Source organism: Poecilia mexicana, unplaced genomic scaffold, assembly GCF_051168715.1.
Source record: "Poecilia mexicana isolate PSO_F unplaced genomic scaffold, ASM5116871v1 scaffold_12, whole genome shotgun sequence".
NCBI lineage: Eukaryota > Metazoa > Chordata > Actinopteri > Cyprinodontiformes > Poeciliidae > Poecilia > Poecilia mexicana.
The window spans coordinates 25673640-25697935 of record NW_028263381.1 but is presented as its reverse complement, the minus strand read 5'-3'; the positions used below and the strand labels follow the sequence as shown (position 1 = coordinate 25697935).

At 39.2% G+C, this 24296-nt stretch overlaps 3 protein-coding genes across 3 annotated transcripts; 2 read left to right on the top strand and 1 right to left on the bottom strand.

The window, feature by feature from the left end:
• Nucleotides 1-131: 131 nt before the first annotated feature.
• LOC106907710 (uncharacterized) lies at nt 132-7172 on the top strand. The gene is made up of 6 exons (XM_088011165.1): nt 132-267; nt 1968-2109; nt 2438-2876; nt 3494-3745; nt 3828-4033; nt 4550-7172. The coding sequence occupies exons 2-6, from the start codon at nt 1976-1978 to the stop codon at nt 6687-6689; spliced, it is 3171 nt and encodes a 1056-aa protein (XP_087867291.1). The 5' UTR covers nt 132-267; nt 1968-1975; the 3' UTR covers nt 6690-7172.
• Nucleotides 7173-11228: 4056 nt separating this feature from the next.
• Nucleotides 11229-17648, top strand: tdgf1 (teratocarcinoma-derived growth factor 1). Its single transcript, XM_014973537.2, has 6 exons — nt 11229-11564; nt 11647-11693; nt 12685-12927; nt 14298-14412; nt 14533-14642; nt 16465-17648. The coding sequence occupies exons 1-6, from the start codon at nt 11542-11544 to the stop codon at nt 16572-16574; spliced, it is 648 nt and encodes a 215-aa protein (XP_014829023.2). The 5' UTR covers nt 11229-11541; the 3' UTR covers nt 16575-17648.
• Nucleotides 17649-20395: 2747 nt separating this feature from the next.
• LOC148156283 (uncharacterized) lies at nt 20396-23309 on the bottom strand. The gene is made up of 2 exons (XM_088010685.1): nt 22708-23309; nt 20396-20604 (listed from the first exon to the last, which is right to left on the bottom strand). The coding sequence occupies exons 1-2, from the start codon at nt 22827-22829 to the stop codon at nt 20481-20483; spliced, it is 246 nt and encodes an 81-aa protein (XP_087866811.1). The 5' UTR covers nt 22830-23309; the 3' UTR covers nt 20396-20480.
• Nucleotides 23310-24296: the final 987 nt, after the last annotated feature.

Below are 24296 nucleotides of genomic sequence, written 5' to 3'. Positions count from 1 at the left end.
TCTGCAGCTGTCTGGTTTGTTGCACCTGTTGAATAAAGATTCATTTCACTAATGTGTTTTTCATCTAATCCTCGTCTGTCCCGCTGGCCGCCTCGACCCGGCTCTAAATTTAGAGCAGCAGCCCTGGATGTGTTGTGATGTAAAAATAGGAGGAGGGAAGCCGGCTGGTTATTCAGGACAGAGAGTCAAACTTCAACTGCAGGAGCGTCGAGACGACGATCAGTGGAGCCGGAGAGGAAGGAAAAACAGGACGAAACAAAGAAACAGGTGAGAATTCATTATTTATGTCCGTTTATCTGACAACATGTGATGTTTTTAGTTTGTTTCTGTGGGATTCTGGTTCTGCATGTTGACATTTTGGCGCTAACCGATCGATGGTTTGAGGCTCCTTAAAAACACTGAAAGTTGCTAAACAGACGCAGTTTAACGCCAGAAACTACAGATCAACAAACCTTTATGCTGAAATTAGACCAAAAAAATGTGTCCAACTGAGACATTTTTGTTCCTGCTGGCTGGTGCTCACCAGCTAATCAATCGCCGTTCGCTTTCAGGTGATTATTAGAAATCAGAGGATAAACATCAAGCATGAAAACATAAAGTTGCCACAGACTGAATCTTCTGGGAAATATTTGAGTTTTTTTAGGGGTTGACGTTCCTCCTGACACACTTGAACATAACACCTCCGCTCTGTTGGCTAGTGGAGCTGATGTCAGCCGGTTTCCATGGCAACGGGTGTGCATGTGGAGAGGAGGAGAGTATGAGTTGTTTTTTCTGCATTACTGTCCCTTTTCTATGGAGCACTGCAGCCGCTGCGTAATTTCTTTCAGATCGTTAATCTTTTGTGTTAAAGATTTAATTTAAATCGTTTCTGTGAAACATGTTTGGGTTTGTTGGGGAAGCGTCTCAGGCAGCAGGTGGTCGAGGATCCCTGAAGTCATCCTCTAATTTTACGGCGTTTATTAAGACGGATGAGGCTGAAATCCTGTAAATCCTCCAGACGGTCGACGCTTCTGATGCTAGTTTTAAAATTAGCCGTTCTTTAAAAACCTCTGACTGCTGCTCTTACATTTTCACGTAACTAAACATTTTCCATATTTACAGGTTTAAAGTTATATAAAGTCAGCTGGAAAACAAAGTGATAAATCTGAGCATAAAACTTGTGTTGATGGACAGAATGTGATTTAATATCTGTGTTTATCTCCATTTTCCTCAGTTTGGAGGTTCTTGTTGCCGGGCAGAGTTTAATTTTAGAGCTGCTTGTTGTTTTCATTCTCTGAGAAAACAACTTGTGACATTCCTGGAACTCTAACTGTATGGAGGACTGATCCTGCCAGAATTATCCAAAAACATATAAATAAATAAATGACTTGGTAATGTTAATAATTTGTTCTTCAAAAAATAAAAAAAGAAAATTCTCAACATATCTGATTATAGAGTGTGACATAAAATATTTCTTTGTAATTTTCAACAATATTAATCTAGCATTATCACTACTATTAAATTTTCCATTATATTTTCAAAGTTTTATTAGTTTAGTTTTTATTTCATTGTTTATTGCTCTGTAATTATTTAGTCTTTTTTTATTTATTGTCCTTTTAAAAATATGTATGTTGATTTATTTTTCCTCTAATATTTTCTTTGTTTAGAAATGTATTTTAATTTTTTTACAGTATATGGGAAAAAAAACATGATGAAATATAAAAGGAAACTAATAAAGCAATAAGTTATTGAATGGATTGAAAACGCCTAGTATAAGCCAACAATATAATGATAGTATTTATGCTAACTTTAGCTTTTTGGCTAATTATAACTCAAAAGCTATCTTCCACAGAAACTTTGATAATCAAAATCAAAAACCAGAGTAATACACAAACCTGGATTTTATTTGTTTTACTACAATTTTTTTGTTGTTAAAAATATCATTGTAATGCTGTTTCACAGAGATAATAAATCTGTGTTTCTCGTAGGAAACACAATGTTGTCCAAAAAGGAAGAGAAGAGAGCGTTCAGCAACGGCCGACTGAGAGACCAGTGGGAGAAAATAGCCCAGAACGAGGCGGACCAGTGCAAACAGGAGGCTGAATGGAAACGGAAGAGCTCCCTTAAAGTGTAAAGATCAAAACATTTATTCCTTACAACTTATTTCACCAAAATAAAACAGTAAAATTGACACAGATAAAAGCAATAAATATGTATTTGTCTCACTAAAAAAATCAGGCAAGATGGGAAAGTTCTTATATTTTATGTCTTGGAGGCAAGATTTGAAATATTAAGTACTTTATTATTATCATTATTATTATTACTACTATGGGCAGTTTTGTCAGGACCAGACCTCCATATTTAATTGACTGATTGAAATGTAAGTGAATTCTGTTTCTTAGTTCCATGTAAAACAAGTTTTCCATATTTAATCTAACAGATGGTTTTCATTCTCCAGTCTTTTCTCAAAGTGGACCTACCACTGGTCCAACGGAGACCAGGTGAAGGATGAGATTTCCGACTTCAGGAGGGCGACGACCCGGACAGACGACGAAGAAAAAAAGCCTAAAATCAAATTTAAAATCGTTCCTCCTCCTCCAAAAGTCAGAGCGGAGCCTCCGCCGCCGCCGCCGCCCCCCAGGAGGTCGTCCTCCCCGAAACGTCACAGGCAAAAACGGAAAGTGGAAGTGGACGTGTTTGGGTTGTGCTGGAGGGAATCCTGGATGAGCCTGAAGCCACCAAAGTACCTCTACCTGAAGGCCAGAGAGGCTAAAGAGAGGCGGACGCTGCTGATGAGCTTAGAGTGTCCCAGGAACAGGAAGTACAAATCAAAGACGTGTGGACCGGACGCCGACGGGACGGGTCCGATTCCTGAATGGAGTCATTCCTGGAAGCAGGTCAGGATGCACAGATGGGACACGCGCTAATAGCAGAGCTAACTTTTTTGTTTAGCGCTTTTTGCTAACTTTGAAACGTTTAGTGCACTTAGCTTCCCTCACATTATAAAATGCTAATTTATTGGCTGTTTTATCAACTTTCAGTTGAATAAAGTTCAACATCTGTGTTGCTTCCACTAAAACTATGTTGGTCTAGCGCTGTAGCATTAGCTTCCACTAAGCACATTAGCACATTGTGTTTGTATAGCACATTAGCACATTAGCATTACCTTCCACTATTATCAGTTAGATATGTTAAAGATACACCCTTTAACATTAGGTTAGACTAAATACAGTGTTGTTTCATTGTTTTAGCATTAGCCTCTGCTAAATATGGTGTTGGTGTAGCACTTTAAGGGTTAGCAAAGCTAACCTTTTAGTTAGCCGTGTCCATCACGGTGGAACTGATTGTTCTTTAAGGGTCAAATCTCACAATAAAGATCATATATTTAGATTTTCAGCTTTCCTCTCTAATATGTTGGGTTTGATTGTTGTAATAAATGGGATTTGAGAAAAGGGTTGAATCAAAGACAGGAAATCAACAAAATGTTTTCTCTAAATGTTTTTCTTGTTTCCAGGTGAAAAGCCCGGCTCAGTCAGAGCAGTCAGAGGACAGAGACTTTGAGTGGGACACTCTGTTTGAAAGAATGACGGTCAGCAAAGTGGAAATAGGAGAATATCGACTTCCTGTCTGGGCCGGAACATGGAAGATCATGAACTTTCCCTTCAGGCAGCAGAAGAAGAACTGGGACTGCGGCTGGCAGAGCTTCCAACAGGAGACAACAGACAAGTCCGATAAGTTTGACCTCATTCAGGAGCAGCTGGATCAGGTTGTTGTTTTCCTGCTGTTTCCAGAGTTTCAGCTCCAAATCTGACTGACCAAAGAAAATCTGTGTTCTGGTCTTTAATTAGGACGAGCCTGAAGGCTGGGAGGATTCATGGAGGCTCTCCGGAGCAGAAGATCCAACGGACGGACCCGCCACGTTCACAGCGGAGATAAACGACTGGCTGATGCCCGGATGGAGCAAATCCTGTCTGCTGGCTGCAGCTCCTCCAGAGGAGCACGAAGAGCGGCAGAGGAGCTGGAGCTCCTGCTGGGGCTACCAGCAGCAGGTCAGGTGGGTCGGCTTCAGCCTCAGCAGTAGCAGGGAGGTTTACACACCACCAAACATTCCCATCACCAGAGGAGGCCAACGCTAGCCACAACGTTAGCTGAGCTAACCCTAAAGCGCTACTAGTTAGCATTAGTTCTGCTAACGCTAAAGGACTACAGCAACTTGGTATTTAGTGAAAGCTAATGCTAAAAGCTAAATTTAACCATGTTGACACTTAGCATGTGTCAAGAGAGATGAGGAGAGGAAATGGATCTGCTGCGTAATAAGGCCACATGAATTTCAAAATAAGAGCATGAATATGAACGTCTAAATATCTGAAGAATTCTTAACAATTGAAAACTAAACCTTCAACACAGATAAAAATAAAGTTTCAATATCGAATTTATCTGGTTAGCGGAAGCTAAGAGCGCTAAACGTTTTTAATTTAGCAAAGATGCTAAAACAAAATTTAGCTCCTTTGTTAGCGCTGGATGGATAAACGGTTGGGTTTTTCCAAACTGACCTCTGGTTTCCCCTCAGGTGGCGTCAGGCGTCCATCTTGTCCGCCCATCACCATAGCAACCAGATGTCCAGGAGACGAAGAGCCATAAACGTCTTCCTGTTCTCCGGTCTGGACCGGTCCGGTCTGAGCGACTGGACGGAGGCCTGGAAGGCTCCAAAAGGACAGAAAACACCGGAGGACGAGGAAGAGGAGGAGGAAGGAGACGAAACCGAGGAAGAGGAGGATGAAGAGGATGAAGGAATGGAGGAGGAAGAGGAGAGGAGGACAAAAATGTTCCAAAACTTCAACAAGAACAAGGAGCAGGAAAAAGAGGAAGATGAGGGTGTAGATGAAGAGGAGGAAGATAAAGATGAAGAAGATGAGAAAGAAACAGAGAGAGGAGAAGAAGAGGAGGAGGAGGAGAGTGAAGAAGAGGAAACACATTATAGTGTCAAAGTGATGAAGGAGGAGCAGGATGAAGAAAAATGTGAAAATACAGTTGAGGAAGAGGAGGAGGACAACGAGTCAGCTGACAAGATGAAGGACGAAGAGACGGAGGAAGAGGAAATTTATGAGGAAGAGGAGCAAAACACCAAAACGAACAAAACGAAGAGTCAAAAGCTTGAAACTGAGCAGAGGAAGAAGGATGCTGAAGATGAGGAGGAGGAAGAAGATCAGGAGGAGGAAGATGCTGAAGATGAGGAGGACGAGGAGGAGGAAGAGGAGAAAAATCGGGCCAATGATGAAGAAAGACAGAAAAACGCCAAAACAAAAGAAACGAAGAGTCGAGATCAAATAGAGCAGAGGAAGAAGGATGAGGAAGATGAGGAAGATGAAGATGCTGAAGATGAGGAAGATGAAGATACTGAAAATGAGGAAGATGAAGATGCTGAAGATGAGGAAGATGAAGATACTGAAAATGAGGAAGATGAAGATGCTGAAGATGAGGAAGATGAAGATACTGAAAATGAGGAAGATAAAGGTGCTGAAGATGAGGAGGAAGAAAGAAAGAAAAACAACAGGGCAGAAAAAGACGAGGAGGAGAAGAGGAACGGCACAAAGCTGGGAAAAGACAAAGAAGATGATGAAGAGGAGGAGGAGTTTCTGGACTTTGATGAAGAAAGCGGCAAAAGTAAAGGAGATGAAGAGGAGGAAGACTATGAAGATGCAGATGAAGGAGAGAAGGAAAAAGGAAAAGGAAAGTATGAAGATGTAAACCTGAAAGAGGAAGAGGAGGATGAAGAGAGCCCAGATATAGAAGACGATGATGAAGATGAAGAAGAGGAAGAGAAGGGAGAAACGGACAAAAAACAAGGAAAAGAGGAAGAGGAGGAGAATAGAGATGAAAGAAAGAGCAACAAAGACGACAAGGAGGAAGATGAGGATGAAGATAGCCTGGCTGATGTAGAGGATGATGAAGAAGATGATGATGAAGATGAGGAAGATGAAGAGGAGGAAGATGAGGCAGAAGAAAACGGAAAGCAGAAAGACAAAAACGATGACGAGGATGACGATGGAAACATTCACAGGATGAAGATGGAAACCAAACAAAGACGATCTGAAGATGAGGAGGACAATGAGGAAGAGGAGGATGAGGAAGAGCATGAGAGCTGTGAGGAAGACGAAGAGGAAGATGATGAAGAGGTGGAAGAAATCAACAAAAACAAAGATGAAGGTGAGGAAAACAGAGAAACTGATGAAGAAAATCCTGTGGAGGGAAAAGCTGATGAACAAACAGAGGAAGAGGAGCAGGAGACGAATAGCGGCGTACTAAAACAGACGAAGAAGAAACAGAGACGAGCGAAAACCAAACCTGACGCTCCGCTGCACCTGCAGTTCCACAAGCTGAACGCCTCCTTCTCCTCCTGGCGGCGCTCCTGGATGGTCGCCGTGGCTCACCGCGGCGGAGCTGAGGAAGACGACGAGGAAGAGGAGGAAGAGGAGGTGGAGGAGTGGCGGGCCTGGAAGGAGTCCTGGAGAATCTGCCGCTGGAGGAAGACGGACGAAGACGAGGTGATGAGCTTCTCCTGGGAGCACCGGAGCCGCCGGGACGCCATACAGGAAGTGGACGAAACGACGAACAGGAAGTGGGCTCTGAGCTGGAAAATGAACACAGCTAACGGCGAACATGAGGAAGATGAAGAGGAGGAGGAAGATGAAGATGAAGAGGAAAGCTGAAATGTGATCAAACATTATGAACTGAGACATTTTAATGAATGTTGATCTCATTTCAGTTTGTTTTTTTATTTTTACCATTTTTAGTGGTAAAAATAAACAATCAAAACTTTCCTGGATCTTACAAGATACTTTCTGCAGCAGCTTTGTGTTCACCGCTGGCTAAAACGTTAGCTGCGCTAATGCTAACGCACTTAAATATTAGCTCTGCTAGCAAAACAGCGCTGCGCCAGGAAAGGCTTTTGTAGAAGCTAACGCTAAAGCTAAAGCATTAGCATATAAATTACACACATTTCAGCAAATTATTCGGTGAATTCTGGTAAAGTAACTCTAAGCTACCGGAGCCGTTATGATAAGTTACGTACCAGGAAAATAAGCTGTAGATTGTTAGAAAGCTTAGCTTAAAAACTGTCTGTTAATATTTGTACAAATATGTAAATTGTACATCAACAATATTTAATAAATTTTAAATAATAAATTGAATTTTTGTCCTTGTGTTGCTCTGCTGGATGTCAGCTTCTTGCAAATCAAACTATTTTCTTCCTCATAACTTGTTTCCATGTTGACAAAATTCCACCCATAAAATAAACTGATAAGTCGAAAAGAAAAACAGGAAACAGAAACAGGAGAGAAGAGCTGACTGCTTGTGGAACATCTCCCTCTAGTGGTGGAACTGCGTAATTACGCCCCACTGTGGATAAACAGCAGCATTCCCAGTTTAGATGGTTTCCAGGTGGAGTTAAAACATGGCTGCTTTATTAAATTACATAAAAATGTTTTACTCTTAAATATAGTTTAATTTACTGACATTTCCTCACCAAAAAAGAACCATGTGGTAAAACATGCAGGAAAACCCAGAGCAGGATTCAAACCCAGCAACAACTGGACCTCCGTGAAACCATGAAGTTTAAGAGAGATAAAATCCACATCCTCCTCTGAATAACAGAGAAATGTTCAGAGCTAAATGTTTGATTCTGATCTCTAATTGAAGCTGAAATCATATATTCTATATGTTAATCTGTCATTTCTTTGGATATTTTTCATTTGAAACTAAAAATAAACTCAAAATGAATTTTTAAAAAGAAGCAAAAGTGCAGAAAAAATCGTTAAGACATCTTTAAAAAACTACAGTGGTTAAACATGATCTGCTAGTTTTACTGAGTCTCTGCTGTCAGCATGGAGGACTGTTATGATTCGATCCTGCTGTAGCTGAATGCTGCAGGTCTTCCTCTTCCTGCACCAGGTCTTCCTCTTCCTGCAGCAGGTCTTCCTCTTCCTGCACCAGGTCTTCCTCTTCCTGCAGCAGGTCTTCCTCTCTTCCTGCTGCAGGTCTTTCTCTCTTCTTCCTGCAGCAGGTCTTCCTCTCTTCTTCCTGCAGCAGGTCTTCCTCTCTTCTCCCTGCAGCAGGTCTTCCTCTCTTCCTGCTGCAGGTCTTCCTTTCTTCCCGCTGCAGGTCTTCCTCTCTTCCTGCAGCAGGTCTTCCTCTCTTCTCCCTGCAGCAGGTCTTCCTCTCTTCTCCCTGCTGCAGGTCTTCCTCTCTTCTTCCTGCTGCAGGTCTTCCTCTCTTCCCGCAGCAGGTCTTCCTCTCTTCTCCCTGCAGCAGGTCTTCCTCTCTTCTCCCTGCTGCAGGTCTTCCTCTCTTCCTGCAGCAGGTCTTCCTCTCTTCTCCCTGCAGCAGGTCTTCCTCTCTTCCCGCAGCAGGTCTTCCTCTCTTCTCCCTGCAGCAGGTCTTCCTCTCTTCCTGCAGCAGGTCTTCCTCTCTTCCTGCTGCAGGTCTTCCTCTCTTCCCGCAGCAGGTCTTCCTCTCTTCTCCCTGCAGCAGGTCTTCCTCTCTTCCTGCAGCAGGTCTTCCTCTCTTCCTGCAGCAGGTCTTCCTCTCTTCCTGCAGCAGGTCTTCCTCTCTTCTCCCTGCAGCAGGTCTTCCTCTCTTCCTGCTGCAGGTCTTCCTCTCTTCTCCCTGCAGCAGGTCTTCCTCTCTTCCTGCTGCAGGTCTTCCTTTCTTCCCGCTGCAGGTCTTCCTCTCTTCCTGCAGCAGGTCTTCCTCTCTTCTCCCTGCAGCAGGTCTTCCTCTCTTCCTGCAGCAGGTCTTCCTCTCTTCCCGCTGCAGGTCTTCCTCTCTTCTTCCTGCAGCAGGTCTTCCTCTCTTCTTCCTGCACCAGGTCTTCCTCTCTTCCTGCTGCAGGTCTTCCTCTCTTCTCCCTGCAGCAGGTCTTCCTCTCTTCCTGCAGCAGGTCTTCCTCTCTTCTCCCTGCAGCAGGTCTTCCTCTCTTCCTGCAGCAGGTCTTCCTCTCTTCCCGCTGCAGGTCTTCCTCTCTTCCTGCAGCAGGTCTTCCTCTCTTCTTCCTGCACCAGGTCTTCCTCTCTTCCTGCTGCAGGTCTTCCTCTCTTCCTGCTGCAGGTCTTCCTGCCTCCTGCTTTGGGATGCAGACCTCCTGCTGGGTTCCCATCAGGTCGTCCCTCCTGCTGCTCCTCCTCCAGCTGCCTATTAGCATCAGCTCAGACTCCTTTGTGACGATAAAAAGCCCGTTTCCTCTGTTTGGCCCTCAGAGGGAGAACAACCAGGCAGGGAGCCACAGTTTTACATGATTTAACGGCTTCCTGAACTCCAAACCTGAACCTTCAGAGCAACATAAAGACAGCTACAAATCAGCCTTTTGTCACTTGACAAACAAGATAATATTTGGACTACATGATATAGTCTTTAATTTTTCATTTTTATTGACTTTCTATTCTTTTGTTGTTATTTATCCTATTTGTTAACAAGAGAGGCTTAATATTCTTGTATTAATTACCAGCCTGTGGATTCATCTTGAGAGTTTTAAACTGTAACTTCTTTCAGGTTTAGCAGAAACAAAACTGAAGTTATTATCTTTGTACCTTAAGAACAATTATTTAGTCAATTCTTACAGCTGGAAACCAGCAGTCAGGCCCAAAGTGATGGTCTCTGACCTGAACCTTCAGGTCACATAAAGACAGTTACAAAGTCGGCCTTCTATCACCTGAGGAACAATAAGACAATTGTTGGAATACCCAACAGAATCTTTAGTTTTACATCGTTGATGTGAGATGTGCGTCATAATTCTGCACCAGAAGAAGACAGACAGTAAATCTGGATGTAAACTAAAAGCTGTTAGTCATGTTTTCTCCTTCCTTTCTCTTATCATGATTCTGAAACGATATTTTTGTCTCCTGTTGCTCAACAACATTAAAACTGATCCATTATTACTCCTGTAAACAAAGCTCTGCTGTTTGACATCGACGTTCTTCTGCATATTCATCGGTGGTGTAAACTGATCACACAGTCTGATTGATTGATTATTGGCATGAACGACCAAACAAAATCAGATTTCAGCAAATTAAAATCAGTCGATCTTCTTCTCCGTCACATAATGAATTAGAAAACTAATAAACTACAAGATGAACATGAAACCTGCCATTTATGAAGCGTTTGGGGTTAAAGGTCAGATTAGAGGTTTTTTCAAAGAGACGTTCAGTTTCACTGCTTTGAATAGCAGGTCTTATCATTTTGACACATTATTTTTTATTTTTAAGAATTTTATTTCTAAACATTTTGACCTTTTTATAACAGAATGATTCAAAAGAAATGTATCTACTAACACTGGAAACATTCCTCTGAAAACGGAAACATGTTGGACTGAAACTGAGTTAAAAAGTTTCTTAAAAAGGTTTTCAGAAAGCATAAAAAGGTGTCGATAAAAACATTTTAATGTGTCAGAATAAATTCAGGCTTTTTGGAATCAAAATATCAAGAAATGAAGTTTAAACCTGAACTTTCTGGAATGTTTATTTTCATGCATGAAAAGTTTCTGCATGTTTTCTGTTGGGAGCAGCTGAGTGATTAGCATGAGACTGGATGCTAACGAGGTTAGCACACATGCTAACGAGGTTAGCACACATGCTGGTGGGGGTTGAAAGATTCAGCTAAACATCCAGAGAAGAAGAACAACATTAACTGACCAAAGTACTTCACAGCAATGACAACATGACAAGAAATAAAATTAAGTTTGATCAAATAAAATGGCAGTAAAATACAAAACTAAACATAAAAATAAAAATAAAGACAGTCTATTTTTGTTACTAATTTTCCCTTTTTTCCAGCCAAAGATGAAACAAAAAGAAAATATCAAAAAGTAGCAAAATAATAAGAAGAGAAAAATGTATCAAATTTAAAGGTTAATCTAATTAAAACTTAATTCTGAGTTGCAGTTTTTATTTTTAAGATTTAATTCACAGACCAAATAATCCCTCAAGATTTCAGAGGAAATAAAAGCAGCTTTCTTAATTTAGATTTTATAACCAAACTTTTTAATTAAACATATCTCATTAAATTAATTTGATCTCATTTTCACTAAAAATAAACAGTTTTAACTTTATTTTAATTATTTCTGAATAAATAAGTCAAATATTTGTTTTCTGGATTAAAATCTAAACCTTTTCAGCCGTTTCTGCTGCAGAATTATCACATTTTCCGTCATTCCGGTTCTTGTTGATTCCAACCTGCAGGCGGAAACGGGCAGCAGACAGAAAGGGGGCGTGGCTTCCGGAGTCCCGCCCACTTCCGGAATGAAATCACCTGGAGAGCAGAGAGGAGGGATGAGGTTTGAATCAGATGTTCCAAGTTTTCCCACAAATGAGGCTGAGAAAACCTGCAGCTCTCACTTGTTCCTGGATTTATTGATTTTCTGATTTATTTATTTTTTTCTGGGAACTTCAGGAATATTTACAGATAAAATTAACAAGTTTTTCTTATTTTTCCTGCTTTTTTGTTTGTTTGTTTTTTGTTTTTTTACTCATATTAAAACTGCAAGAAGTTGGAATTTTGACAATTTTAAATATGAGGCGACAGCAGAAGTTCAGGTGAGTCCTAAAAACTAAAAAACGTTTATTTTCCTGTTTTTTCTCCATCTTTAATGAATTTCTTCCCCGTTTCTCCTCTCAGATTCCTGCTCGGGGTTTTCTGGTGTCTCCGGCTTGTTGCTCCCTCAGGTCGGTTTTTCTCCACATTTCCGCAATGTTTTTTTTTTTACGGGCTTCTTTATTAGAAGCCATCATTTCATGATGCGTTCAAATGCACCTCGTAAAACTATAATTCATCTTAAATTTTCCACAACGTTCAGAATATTTCGAGCGGCACCAATTTTAAATGTTCATTAGGGACACTGAGACATGGAAGAATGATGAGTTTAACCTCAGAATTTTAACATTTTCCCTCTAAATTATAAACATTTTAGTTGTTTATGCAACATCTGTTCTTAAAACTCAAATCTACCAAATAAATTTGAGACAGACTTTCAGTTTGGATGAAGTTAAAGATGAAGTGCATGTTTACAAATCCTATAACGGAGAAGAAAATGATTATGTGATTATTTTTATATTTTAACAACAAAATTGACATAAACCAAAGAATGTTTGGTTATTAATATTGATTTTGACAAATCGAATAAAAATCTTATTAAAGTCAGAATTCTTTTTTTCCAGGGACCCAAATCCTAATAAATCTTTGCCTTTAAACAGAAGTTTTATCCAAAATAGTGTATTTACTCGTATATTTTCTAGATGTACTTGAACGCATCATGAAGTTTTTGCTCCATGTAATTTGCTGGTCAGAGAAAAGTTTGTAATTTTTCTCTCTGTTAAACAATCAGATATTTTCAGATTCACAGTGTAAATTCAGACGTTTTCTCCTCATTGCTCAGTTTGTGGTTTAACTGGTTTTGAGCCACTTCACCCAGTTTGGCTCCAGTAGCTGCTGGTTTCTCCTCATTTGCACATCAGTCAGATGTAATAGAGGGACTTTGTTCTGAAACAGACATCAGGAAGGCGAGGAACCAACAATGTGGCTGTCAGGGTTTAAATTTCACTGATTTTACCCTGAATCAGAAACATTTTGTCCATAAAATCAGCCGATTACTCAAAGTTTTTATTTTTTACTTGGATGTACAAATATTTACTCAAACCTGCCGTTTTTTTCTTTCAGGGTCTGAAGGAGTCCTCCACTCTTCTTCTTCTACTGCTGCCCCATCTCCCTCCTCTCCTGCTCCTCCTCCAGCGGCCCAGTCCTCCCAGTCCTCCCAGTCCTCCCAGTCCTCCCAGTCCTCCCAGTCCTCCCAGTCCTCCCAGGAGTTTCTGTCCCAGTTTACCCAGGTGAATTCTCCAAACAGCGGCGACCGTAAACACCGAGACGCCAGCGCCGTGCTGCCCTTCATCGGCCTCACCAGCAGTACGCCTCCTCACACACACACACACACACACACACACACACACACACACACACACACACACACACACACACACACACACACACACACACACACACACACACACACACACACACACACACACACACACACACACACACACACACACACACACACACACACACACACACACGCACACACACACACACACACACACACACACACAGATTTCTGTTTTCACAGGAAATGAAACATCTCTAATATTCCTGTTTGCAGACAAGCAGGAAAACGTTGCAGGAATTCATAAAAACCAAGTAAAAAAGTGAAAATGTGAAACTGAATCAACGTTTTTGCAGCAGGAAGGAGCGAAACGATTCAGGTTTGAGTGTCTGGATGTTGAGTTTTAGTGTTTCTCTGTTATTTTCAGAGGTTTGCTCAGACTCTCTGGTGTTTACTGGTGTGGAGCGGAGGAGTGCTGCAGGAATGCGCTGCCAGCTGCAGACTCTGGTTTATTTCACCGACACAGAGGAGCTGCAGCAGCTGGACAGCAGATTTCAGACTGAAAACCTGCAGAGAATTTACATGAGGAGGATTCATCTTTATGCTCAAACCCAATAAAACCTCAGATCTGTAAACAAAACAGGAAAAAGAGACGGAAACAATCAGCTAAACAGAACAGATTACATGAGAAATCAGTAAAACTTCAGATTCAGATTTTCAGTTTTACAGATTATAAACTAGAAAAACAGTGAAAACTTTTTCAAGTTTTTGCTGCTTTTTTATTTATATTTTTAATTCATTCCAATATGTAACTCTCAGGTTATGGATGAAAAACATTACAAATATAAGAAGGATTAAATGAATACTTTACATACAACAGGTAAACACTGCAAAAACACAAAATCTTACCAAGTATTTTTGGTTTAATTTCTAGTGGAAATATTTTAGTTTATTTGCAATAAAATTAACTTAAAAGTAATTTTTCTGCAACATATATAGACTTGTTTTAAGTCATTAATTCCTTTAATATTAATTTTAAAAAGTTCTGGTTCCACTGGCGCCGTTACCTAGCAACGCCAGCCAAGCCCAGCTCAGCCTGTTACCTAGCAACGCCAGCCAAGCCCAGCTCAGCCTGTTACCTAGCAACCCAGCTCCAGTTCCATTGGCAGGTTATTTAACAAGACATTTTTCTCATGTTATGAGTTAATTTATCTGCCAATAGAAATGGAAAGCTACTGAGTTTACTACGATATTTTCACTACAAACTGGACCAAAATTACTTGGTGAGATTTTGTGATGTTGCAGTGAAGATGAAATGTTTCCCTCTGTTATCACTGAGGCTGATAGAAACGGAGGATCAGGTTGATGTTTTTTAATGTTTTAATGTTTTTAGGTGCTGATCAGAGCCGCAGCTGCTGTAAAAATGGAGGAACCTGCATCCTGGGCAGTTTCTGCGCCTGCCCTCCGTTCTTCACCGGGAGGAGTTGTGAGTACGACACCCGAATCAGGTAAACCAGCTGATGGTCTCCTGGGTTTTCAGCAACATTGACATTATAATCGTTTTGTTCTGATCCACGGTCTGTCGCTGTGGCTTCTTTTGCTGGTTTTTACTGTTTGTATGTTTGCAGACGATGTGACGTTGTTCCCCACGGTGAGTGGGTCCAGAAAGGCTGCTCCTACTGCCGCTGCTTCTACGGCGTCTTGCATTGCTTCCCTCACGTTTTCCATGAAGATTGTGGTAAGAAAGTTTACACACATAGCAACACGTATTATCTGTGTTTATTTAATATAAAAGTGTTAAAGCTGGGAGTCTGTCGGCTTTGCATTTTGAGACAAGATTCTCCAAAGTTTTATTCTCATTTTTAATTATTTTGGTTCCTTGGTGTGGTTCAGGTAATCTCTGAAAGGTTTTGTAATCTCAAAGGTGTGGAAGAGGAATCAACACCCACAGTCGCTGTAAAACCCGCCTTTCACACGTTTCACCCTAAAACAAAAAAACTCCTTCTGGGTGTAAATGGGGCTGAATGAATTTGCCTCACCTTCTCATTTACAGTTCAAGCCTTTTATCCCCCAAAATGTTTCTTATTTAACTCCTTAACAACAAAACCTTAAAACAGAAACACTGATGTGGAGTTTGGGATGATTTTGAAACCCAGAAAAGAAAAAGAAACAAATCTAGTTTGACCTTTGTTGTGAGGTCCCAAAACTTTGTTTCTGAAAGCAAAATGTCAAAAGTGTTAGATGCTGAATTTCCTCCTAAGGGTTTTATTTGTCAACTGAGCTAAAATGGACACATTTGGTTCATCAGAACAGATCCCACCAAACTCTGGACCCACCAAACATGCTACTGCTAACGTTAGCATGTATGAGAATTAAAAATATTAAAAGTTATTGTTATTGTGATTTTCAAACTAGAATCTACAAGTGAAACAACTTCTCACACATGCTAGCTGCTAAATTGTTTGCTTCCACCTCCTCTGAGCCCTCAGAGCTGCTAATGTTAGCATTAGCATGTGGGAGCATATTAATAGTCTTAGCTACATATTGTGCTTTAGGTTCATGTTAATAAAATACTCAAGCATGTCTACCTCATGTCTCTTTGCTCTTTCCATACACCAGCTCACCCAGCTCTTTGTTTAAGGCTAACACGTTAGCATGTTAGCCTTAAACAAAACCTTGTTTTAATCTTGATAATTCTGGTCATATAATGTTTCCAGTTTATTTCTGTATTTTATTGTTAGACTCATTTAAAATGTTTAAGCACAATAATTAAACCAGGTTAACTCAGACAACAGAGTCAGCTAACAGTAGTATTTGCTAGCATTAGCATGTTACTGATAGCATCCACAGCTAATTATTGTAATTTTCTTAAACTCTTTACATTTAAGATTACTGCATCATATTTTCAGCTAATTGTGTCCCTAGACATTATTTTAAGATTTTTTATTTTTTGACAACTTTGACATTGATGACAAAAATAAAAAAGCCGACCTAAAATGTTTCTAATTCCAAATATGAAATGTTGGGGATTTATACTTTTATAAAATAGTGACTTGGATTCATGATCAATAAGAGGAAAAGTCACAAATATTTGTTATGAATAGGTGCAATAAAGGCATAAAACACTTTTGGAAAAGAAATATCTTTAACAAAGTTTCTATGGAACACTATTTGTGGCAAATCTTCTGCACATAGTCATAAGTCACATAATGTTCTGAGTTTTATCCTGAAGATAAATCTTCAACTTGGAGCTAAAAAAAACAAATAAAAATCAATCCAGCTTTTGATACTTTAATTAAGCTGGTAAAATTTGAAGCTAGCTAATCCAACACATAGCATCACTTACTTCTGTCTTTTTTCCAAAAATAAACGAGCTGCAGAAGTGTGGAGTGAAAGCTTTCCTTGTCCTGCCTGGCAGATAAACATGTATCTCTAAGAGCTGCTGAAAGTCGAGATAAAGAGAAAGTGAAAGAAAAAGATAACAGTTTAAAAATACATTAAATGGCTCTGAAGACATGATATCAACGATGTAAAGTCTTGATTGTTTCGTTTTCTCCCAGATGACTCGGATCAGGAGGTTCGTTGGTATCATTCATCGGCGGTCAGGTTGACTCCTCTCAGCCGTTTCCTGTCTCTGCTGCTGCTACTTCCTGTGCTGCTCATCTTCTGATGTTCATAAGATTTTATTCTCTAATCGGCTCCAAAACGACGTGAATAATAAACTTGATGATGCTGCAGTATTTATTTTAATAAAAAAAAAAACTCCTTCATTTGCTTTTATGTAACTGACTGGACAGAGAAAAGTTCTTCCAAAATAAATCCTGTTTGCCTGGAAGATGTAAATGTATGGAGGAAGATTAGTGCCACAACAAAAAATCTGATTCCCCCCCTCAGAATTCTGACTTTTTCTCAGATTTTACTTTTTACTTACAATTCTTTTTTTCCTCAAAATTATAAAATTTTCCTCAAATTCTGACTTTTTCCACCAGAATTTTGACTTTAATCTCAGAAATTTTACTTTTTTTCTCAGTATTTTGACTTTATTCTCAGAAAATGATTTTTTAACCTCAGATTTATAACTGTAATCTCAGAATACTGACTTTATTTTCAGAAATGTGGCTTTTTTTCTCAGAATTTTAAACTCAAATTTCTCGTTTGTTTTTTTGACGTTCATCTGACATTAAAGTCAAAATTCTGAGAAAACGTCAAATTTTTTTCAGTGGCCCTAATATTCTTCCATATAAATGAAATGAAGGAAGCTGTATATAAGATTTTTATGGAAAATGTTTTAGTCATTTTTCGTTTTTTCTTTGAAAGAAAAACCTTCCTGTGATTCTTGTTTCAAACTGATCTGATGTGACGTTTTGTCTTTAACCTGGTTTGTTTAATTCAAGCCGGATTCCTGCTGTGATGCTCAGGGTTTCGTTTTGCGGTTCTTCCAGCCTCTCTGTTATCTGCAGGTATTTCCAGCCGTTTTCTCTCCTGCCTCTTATCTCCACTTTATTGATGAGGTTGGATTTGATTATCTGCTGTTTTCTTATCTAAAACAAACAGGAGCTGCTGCTCTTCAGTCCGTCTGGTTTTCTGCAGAGCCTAAAGAAGAAAATCTAAATAAAGAATCTTTTCAGATTTATTTCAATTATTTAACCATAAAATTCAATGTGTTGTTTTGGTTCATGGGGTAAAGTGGGAAAGTTGTAAATTGGAATGTTAATGATGGAAAATAATAAAAATTTGCAGGAAAGTGTGGCAGGAAAGTGTTTTTAATCTCCTCTAATGAGACACTAAATAAAATCCAGAGCATCCAGTTGTTAGAAGTCAGTGGGGCTTATTAAAGCAGAGACCATCTGTTAGTTTTAGTTTCATTTACTTCGTCTGCTCTGCAGCTTTATTTCACTAAAATAAGAAGATTGTGTGTTTTAGTGCGTCTATTTTCTTTAAACTGAATGTCGTCTGTAAACCTAAATGTCCCTATCAGCTCTTATTTAATCTGCATCAATATTTTTTGGTTTCAAAGAACACGAAGCTGCTAAATTGGCTAACAGCTAAGCTAAGTTTCTGATTAGCCTTTCAGCAAATTTTGAAAACTTTTAGCACACATAGTTTCCCCTAAATAAATTCTAAAGTGAGTTTTCCTGACTATTTCTGAACTCAGGGCAATTTTAGTCATAAACTTGAAATCTGAGTTAAAGTTTTGGTTACCGACTGTTAAGAATCTATTTATATTCATGCTCTTATTTTGAAGGGGGTGAAAACTGTTTACTGACTTTTTCCTGAATATCTGAAACATGAAGTAAAACAACCAGTAGAGAGAATATGAACATAAATACAACATATAAGGTCATTAATGAACATTAAATTAAATTGGTGCTCAAACTTTGCAGTGTTTCAAGAGCAGAAGTTAATTGAAGTTTTAATTGAAGTTAGCAGTTTAGCATTAGCATCTGCTCACCACCATGTTATATCCTTAGTTTTTGCTTAATAAGAGCAAAAACTAAGGATATAACATGGTGTAGCAGCAGTTTAGCCTGAGTGTAACTTATGGTTAGTTCTTTGGGGTTAACAGCTAATTTTATCAGGCTCTTATTTTCACCAAAATAAAATCCAAAACATTTCGACTTTCCTCTGTAAAGTCTCGTTTGACTTTAATCTCAACTAAAAACATCCAATCCAGGAGTTTTCCTTCTGCAGAGGAACAAGAAAACACTAATATGAGGAGATTATCAGGAAGGTTTTCACTCTTAATCCCAGAGTAACCAGAGTGTAATCTCCCCATTGTTACCCAGCCGACTCCTCGTAACAAGTTAATTAAAAACGCTTCGCCGTCTGAGCAGAAGAAGTCGATGAAAAGCTGTTAATGTGATTTTAGTTTCAGTTTGTCAGCAGGTCAGACATCCAGCAGAGAAACTCAGAAACCAGCAGAGAGAAAAAGCTGCAGCAGATCAGGATGGATTTAAAATGGATTAATGATGTGAATGAGGAGGAGGAGGAAGAGGAGGAGGAGGAAGAGGAGCAGGAGGAGGAGGAAGAGGAGGAGGAGGAGGAGGAGAGCCAAACGACTCCCTGCCATGATGACGCCTCCCTTTGACAGAAAAACTGCTCAGCAAATATCTGACTTTTCCTGTCAAAGAAAATAAAGTGAAGAGATAAATGTGATAAAAACATTTTTTCATGTTTTTTCCACTGGTCAGAAAATGCAGGTTTCCAACAAGTTGCTGTAAAATATGAAACTGAACTGAATCGTTTTTAGCCTTAATGAGTTTTAGTTTGTTTTCTATTGTGTGTAAATTTGAAAAGCTTTGCAGTTTTAAAAATTGTCAGAAGCAAAATTATTTAAAAAACTACGTTGGTACTCGGGATTTACTAAATTTAATATAACTGAGGTACGAAAAACTTAAAATAATCCATTTAGGTCAAAATGCTGAGATCTGAAAATAAAAATCTCAAGAATACACAGACTGGCCATGTTTTTCCATAGTTTATGTAAAAATATCTAAAAGTGTAAAAAATACATAAATAAATCAGAAAACAGACCTGAAACTAATTTTAACCCAACTTTTATTCTAAATCTGAAAAGTGAGGCAAGCATTTCTGTTCAGTTCCTGAGTCACAGCTGCAATGCCTGCTGGGAAAAAACCCAAAAAGAGTCTCCATAAAAAGCAGGAACCTGTCGGTTTAACCCTTTAACTGAAATTATAAGGATTTCAGGCCCTTTGAGTCAAACTGCAGCTCTCTGCTGACACCTACAGGCCAGTCCCAGAATTAAAGACCCAGAATATCCTCCATTATTCTCCATGCAGTACTTTGACTAGACCGACCACATTGGGCCATTATATAAACTCAGTTCACTGGGGGGAACAAAAACCCTTGGAAGCTGGTTAAAAACATTACCTACAGACTTCCAGCTAAGATTCGTCATTTTCTGAAACAAATCCGTTTTAAACCGACAGCAGGAGGTTCAGCTGCTCATCATCCCCTCTAACTGGTTCTCCTCTCAAACTCTCTGCTCAGTGACATCAGGCCTTTGTTTGGGATGCAGTTCTTCACGTATCGCCACATAAAATTATTTTCTAAGTAATTCAGCTTTAAAAACACGACGACAGTTTTAACATTATGATTCATGTAACTGATAATAATTGATCGATCTGAACGTTTCGTTTTGCTCAGTAACGTTGGAGTTCATTATAAAGTGTGGAAATGTGCTGAATAAAAAAAGTTTACTTTGCATGTTAGAAAATTTTAACTATAAATTCAGATTTAAAATAGTTGAATATTGTTCATTTCAAGTAACTCATAATATGGATTTGAGTTTTAAATGTAGAAACAAATAAAATGTTTGAGTTTTGACAGATTTATATCAGTACGTTTTATTCAATCTTTTCTCCTTCTGATATTAAATTTATATCAGTACGTTTTATTCAATCTTTTCTCCTTCTGATATTAAATTTATATCAGTACGTTTTATTCAATCTTTTCTCCTTCTGATATTAAATATTCAGATGTTTTGGTTTAATCTGAAGTTCCAGGTTTGCTGATCTCATTTCTGTGATCAGTTTTTTAACTTTTGGTTTGTTGGTTAATTGGGCCTTTGGAGGAACTGAGCAGCTTTCTGCTCTCGCTGTCTTCTCTCCTCCATGAAGCGCTGCTGGTTCTGGTTCTGGTTCCTCAGGTGGAGGCGCAGCAGCCACTGGTCCCTGAGCCTGAAGACAAACAGCAAACCGGAGGTTCAGCTCAGGTCCAGACCAAGAGATGTGGCAGGAAAATCAAGTATCAGACCATCTACTGCATCATCTGAGTGGAGAATTATTCAAAATGAAGTAGGTAAGTTAGAAACACTTCCACTAATTTACTAATTAATTTTCTGAGTGTTTTGGCTAATTGCAAAACCATTTAGTGCTTTAGCTTGCATAAGTAGGTAAAGACAAATATGTTGTAACTAAATTAACTTGGTTTAATTTAGCTCTTTTGAGCTTTACATTTCTGCTACATTAGTTCTGCTAATGCTAACTGCTTAGCTAATGCTAATGCTAACTTCTTAGCTAATGCTAATGCTAACTGCTTAGCTAATGCTAATGCTAACTGCTTAGCTAATGCTAATGCTAACTGTTTAGTATTAGCAGAACTAATGGTTAAGATTAGTGCTGTAGGGTTAGCTCAAGTAACTTTTTAGCTGCAGCTTCAGTTGTGGAAATGTGGCGTTAAAGAGAGAAATATGATTTAAAGATGTTCCTTGTTGTAGAAATTAAAAGTAAACTCAACATTAATGTGAACTTTGAACTTAGTTCCTTCTCCTGGTTCTATTTCAGACTGAAGAAATGCTGATTTTCATTAATGAGACAATCTGATGTTTGATATTTAAAGTTTTTAAGTCTGTCAGATGTCCATCAATCAGGTCACATCCTGTATGAGCAGAAAACCTGGAGATTTTTTATCGTTTTTGTAAAATTTCTAGTATATTCTAGTTTTGTTCTGACCAATTCTTAGGGACATTTTGACTTTTTTCCACAAATGTAATTTTTTAAAGTGTTTTTCACAAAATATCCACCATATGTCTGGAAAATTTCCTCCTTTTTGTCTGTTCTGGTCCTGCAGCGTTGATCCTCTGTCACTGCAGCAGGATCTCATGATGTGGAAAGAGGAAAGCCGTGTTGGCTGAAGGATTAATTAAGTGATTCTCTTGCTGATCTCCGGGATTCAAACCTGTGACTGCGCTGCCTCTAATCAACATTCTCAGGCAACGACGCGATGACAGACAAACAAGCTGCAAACACAACGAAGGCGTTTAATGAACTCATCCATCTCTGGCTCCCTCGGTAATAAAGTTTATTTTTAGTGTGACAGTTTATCCACACGGCTTTGTTCACCTGCCAGAACTTTATTTTACTTTTTTTAACGAGATACGTACATAATTTTAGCAGAAACTAAACCAAAGTTTAGAAACAGTGAGAGAAATTTAAATCCATCCCATAAATCCATAGTTATTAACAACTTAATAACAATAAATGAGGCTTAACAAAACTTTTGTGCAATCTATGCAAATAAGTGTTATATTTTTTTAAATTATTGTTTTCATTTCAGGTTTGTATAGAAAAGTGATGGTTGCTGCTATGAACAAGCAGTTAGCTGCTAAGCTAGCAGGGTAGCTAGCATGCTAGTCCCAAAATGCTAACAAAGAAAATTTGTTGTTTCACTTGTAAAACATTATAAATGAGACTGCTTAGTATAATAACACCTAGCAATGCCAGCCAAGCCCAGCCCGTTACCTAGCAACCCAACATGCTGGAGCCTGGTTTTACCTGTTGTATAATGGCTGCTGAAAAAGTCAGGTGTTTTGTTGTTGATGCACCATCCACATCAACAACAAAACACTTTAACTGTTGCTGCTTGATTCTTGTTGGTTGTGCAGGAGGCTCCACTTCTGCTTTTCAAAGATGTGCAAGCGTTGAATTTGGTGGGCGTGGCTAGCAGCAGCTTATTTGGATTTAAAGTGACAGAAGCCCTAAAACAGCTCGTTCTGTAAGGAGAACTGAGCAGATTAGAATCTCATTACCTAAAAATGATTCAGCAATGATTTCGTCTGACCTGTTCAAGGAAGCATAAAACCTTTAAATCTGATGGAAACTGATATTTAGGTTTCTGATGATCTACTTGTGTGTTGGTTTAGTTATAAAATGTTTGTCTGGTTTTGCCTTATTTTAGCCCCTGATGAGGACGCAGTGGGAATAACTAAGTCCTGACTGGGCTGACATCATTCAGACTTTTCTGGATAAAACCTTCGACTCGCAGCAGAATCGTCTTCTGACCGTGTCAGGGCGCTGCTCCTCAGGCGGTTCTCCTCCTGGTCCATCTGCTGGCTGTGCTGGACGATCCTCTGCTCCCAGAACCACCGCAGTTTCTGCTTATCATGGATCCGAGCCGCATTCATCGCCTGGCAACAGGAAGGCTGCGACGGCGCGGACAAAAATCCACCAAACAGCAGCAGGTGGAGACGAGCACTCCGGTTTCTGTCAGCTTTTAATACCAGCTGAAGAACTCTTCATCTCCTGTAACTCCTCCTCCTCCTCCTCTCACTCACTCTCTTCCTCTTCCTTCTGATTTACTTTATCTGACATGTTTCTTTAAAGTTGTGGTTATGGATGTATTTCAGTAAAACGTTTTAACATCTGCAAGGATTTTAACTGGAACTGCGAGTTTTGCTCAGATGATGTTAAGATTGAGTTTTATTCAGTGGATCTGCTGGGAGTAAAGGATGATTTTATGGGACAACGTCTCCTTCCCAACGTTATGCCTAATCAATGCTGTGCTTCTGTTATTGATCCTATAATTTACATACAAAGAGCTGCTAAATACAGAAAATATAGACTTGAACTCACATTTTGGCGCCCACTCTGGCCCGGCACCCCGGCTGCAGCGGCACTCCCAGAAAACTTTCATAGTGCTGGCCACAACAGGATTATAAAACAATTTAAAATAATAATATTAGGTAATTTTTAAACTTTGAATTGACGCAACATGTGTCAGTGGTAGAACTGAAAATAAAAAAAAAGTAAATACATTTTTTTTTGCCATTTTTAAACTTATCATTGGTGTAGCATGTTTGTTTATAAATTTCTTGTAAACAAATAATAGAATTTTAATGGCAGAACTGAAAAAAATGCATAAGGAAATGCAATATTTTAATGAATTTGCAGAGTTTTGTATTTGTGTCTTGACTGAAGAAGGTGACGCTGTATGTCTTTATATGAGCTGGTTGGGGGGCCCAGCATTTTTCCAGAGGAGGCCTGGACCCCCACTAGCCCCCTCTTGGAGGCACCACTGTCCACCTGCCTGAATTTTTATGCTTTTTTCACCCTTTTTTCCACATTTTTAAAAAATTGTGACATAATTGTAATGTCAACCTCCTGGACTTTAACCTTCTAAATATTATGCTGAAACCAAAACAAGATCTTGAAGCCGTCGGCCTCGCTGGTTCCTCCTTCTCCAAACTCAAAGAACATCTGAAAACTTCCCCTTGCTTCAGTAGGTTGGATAATAACGACAGACATGTTTCATGATGATGAAACAAATATAAAAAGATGCTACCAGGCGTTAAAAGTAAAGTTTTCTCAGGTTTTCTCTGTGTTGCTCGTGGGTCAGAGGAAGGATTAACACCCTCATATTGCTGAGCGACTCGGCAGCTTTAGATGTCTTAACACTCCCAGCACAGCCCTGCCTGGACGTGTGTTTATCTGAGCGACAGTCAGATAAACACACTTCTACCGGGACGCCGTCTGCTTTCATTGGTCACCTTGTCGGGATCAGAGGTCAAGAATCAAGCAGCAATGGATCCTCTACTCAACATGCAAACTCTGATTTATTTTATTATTTTAGAAAAATTTAGATATTTAAAACA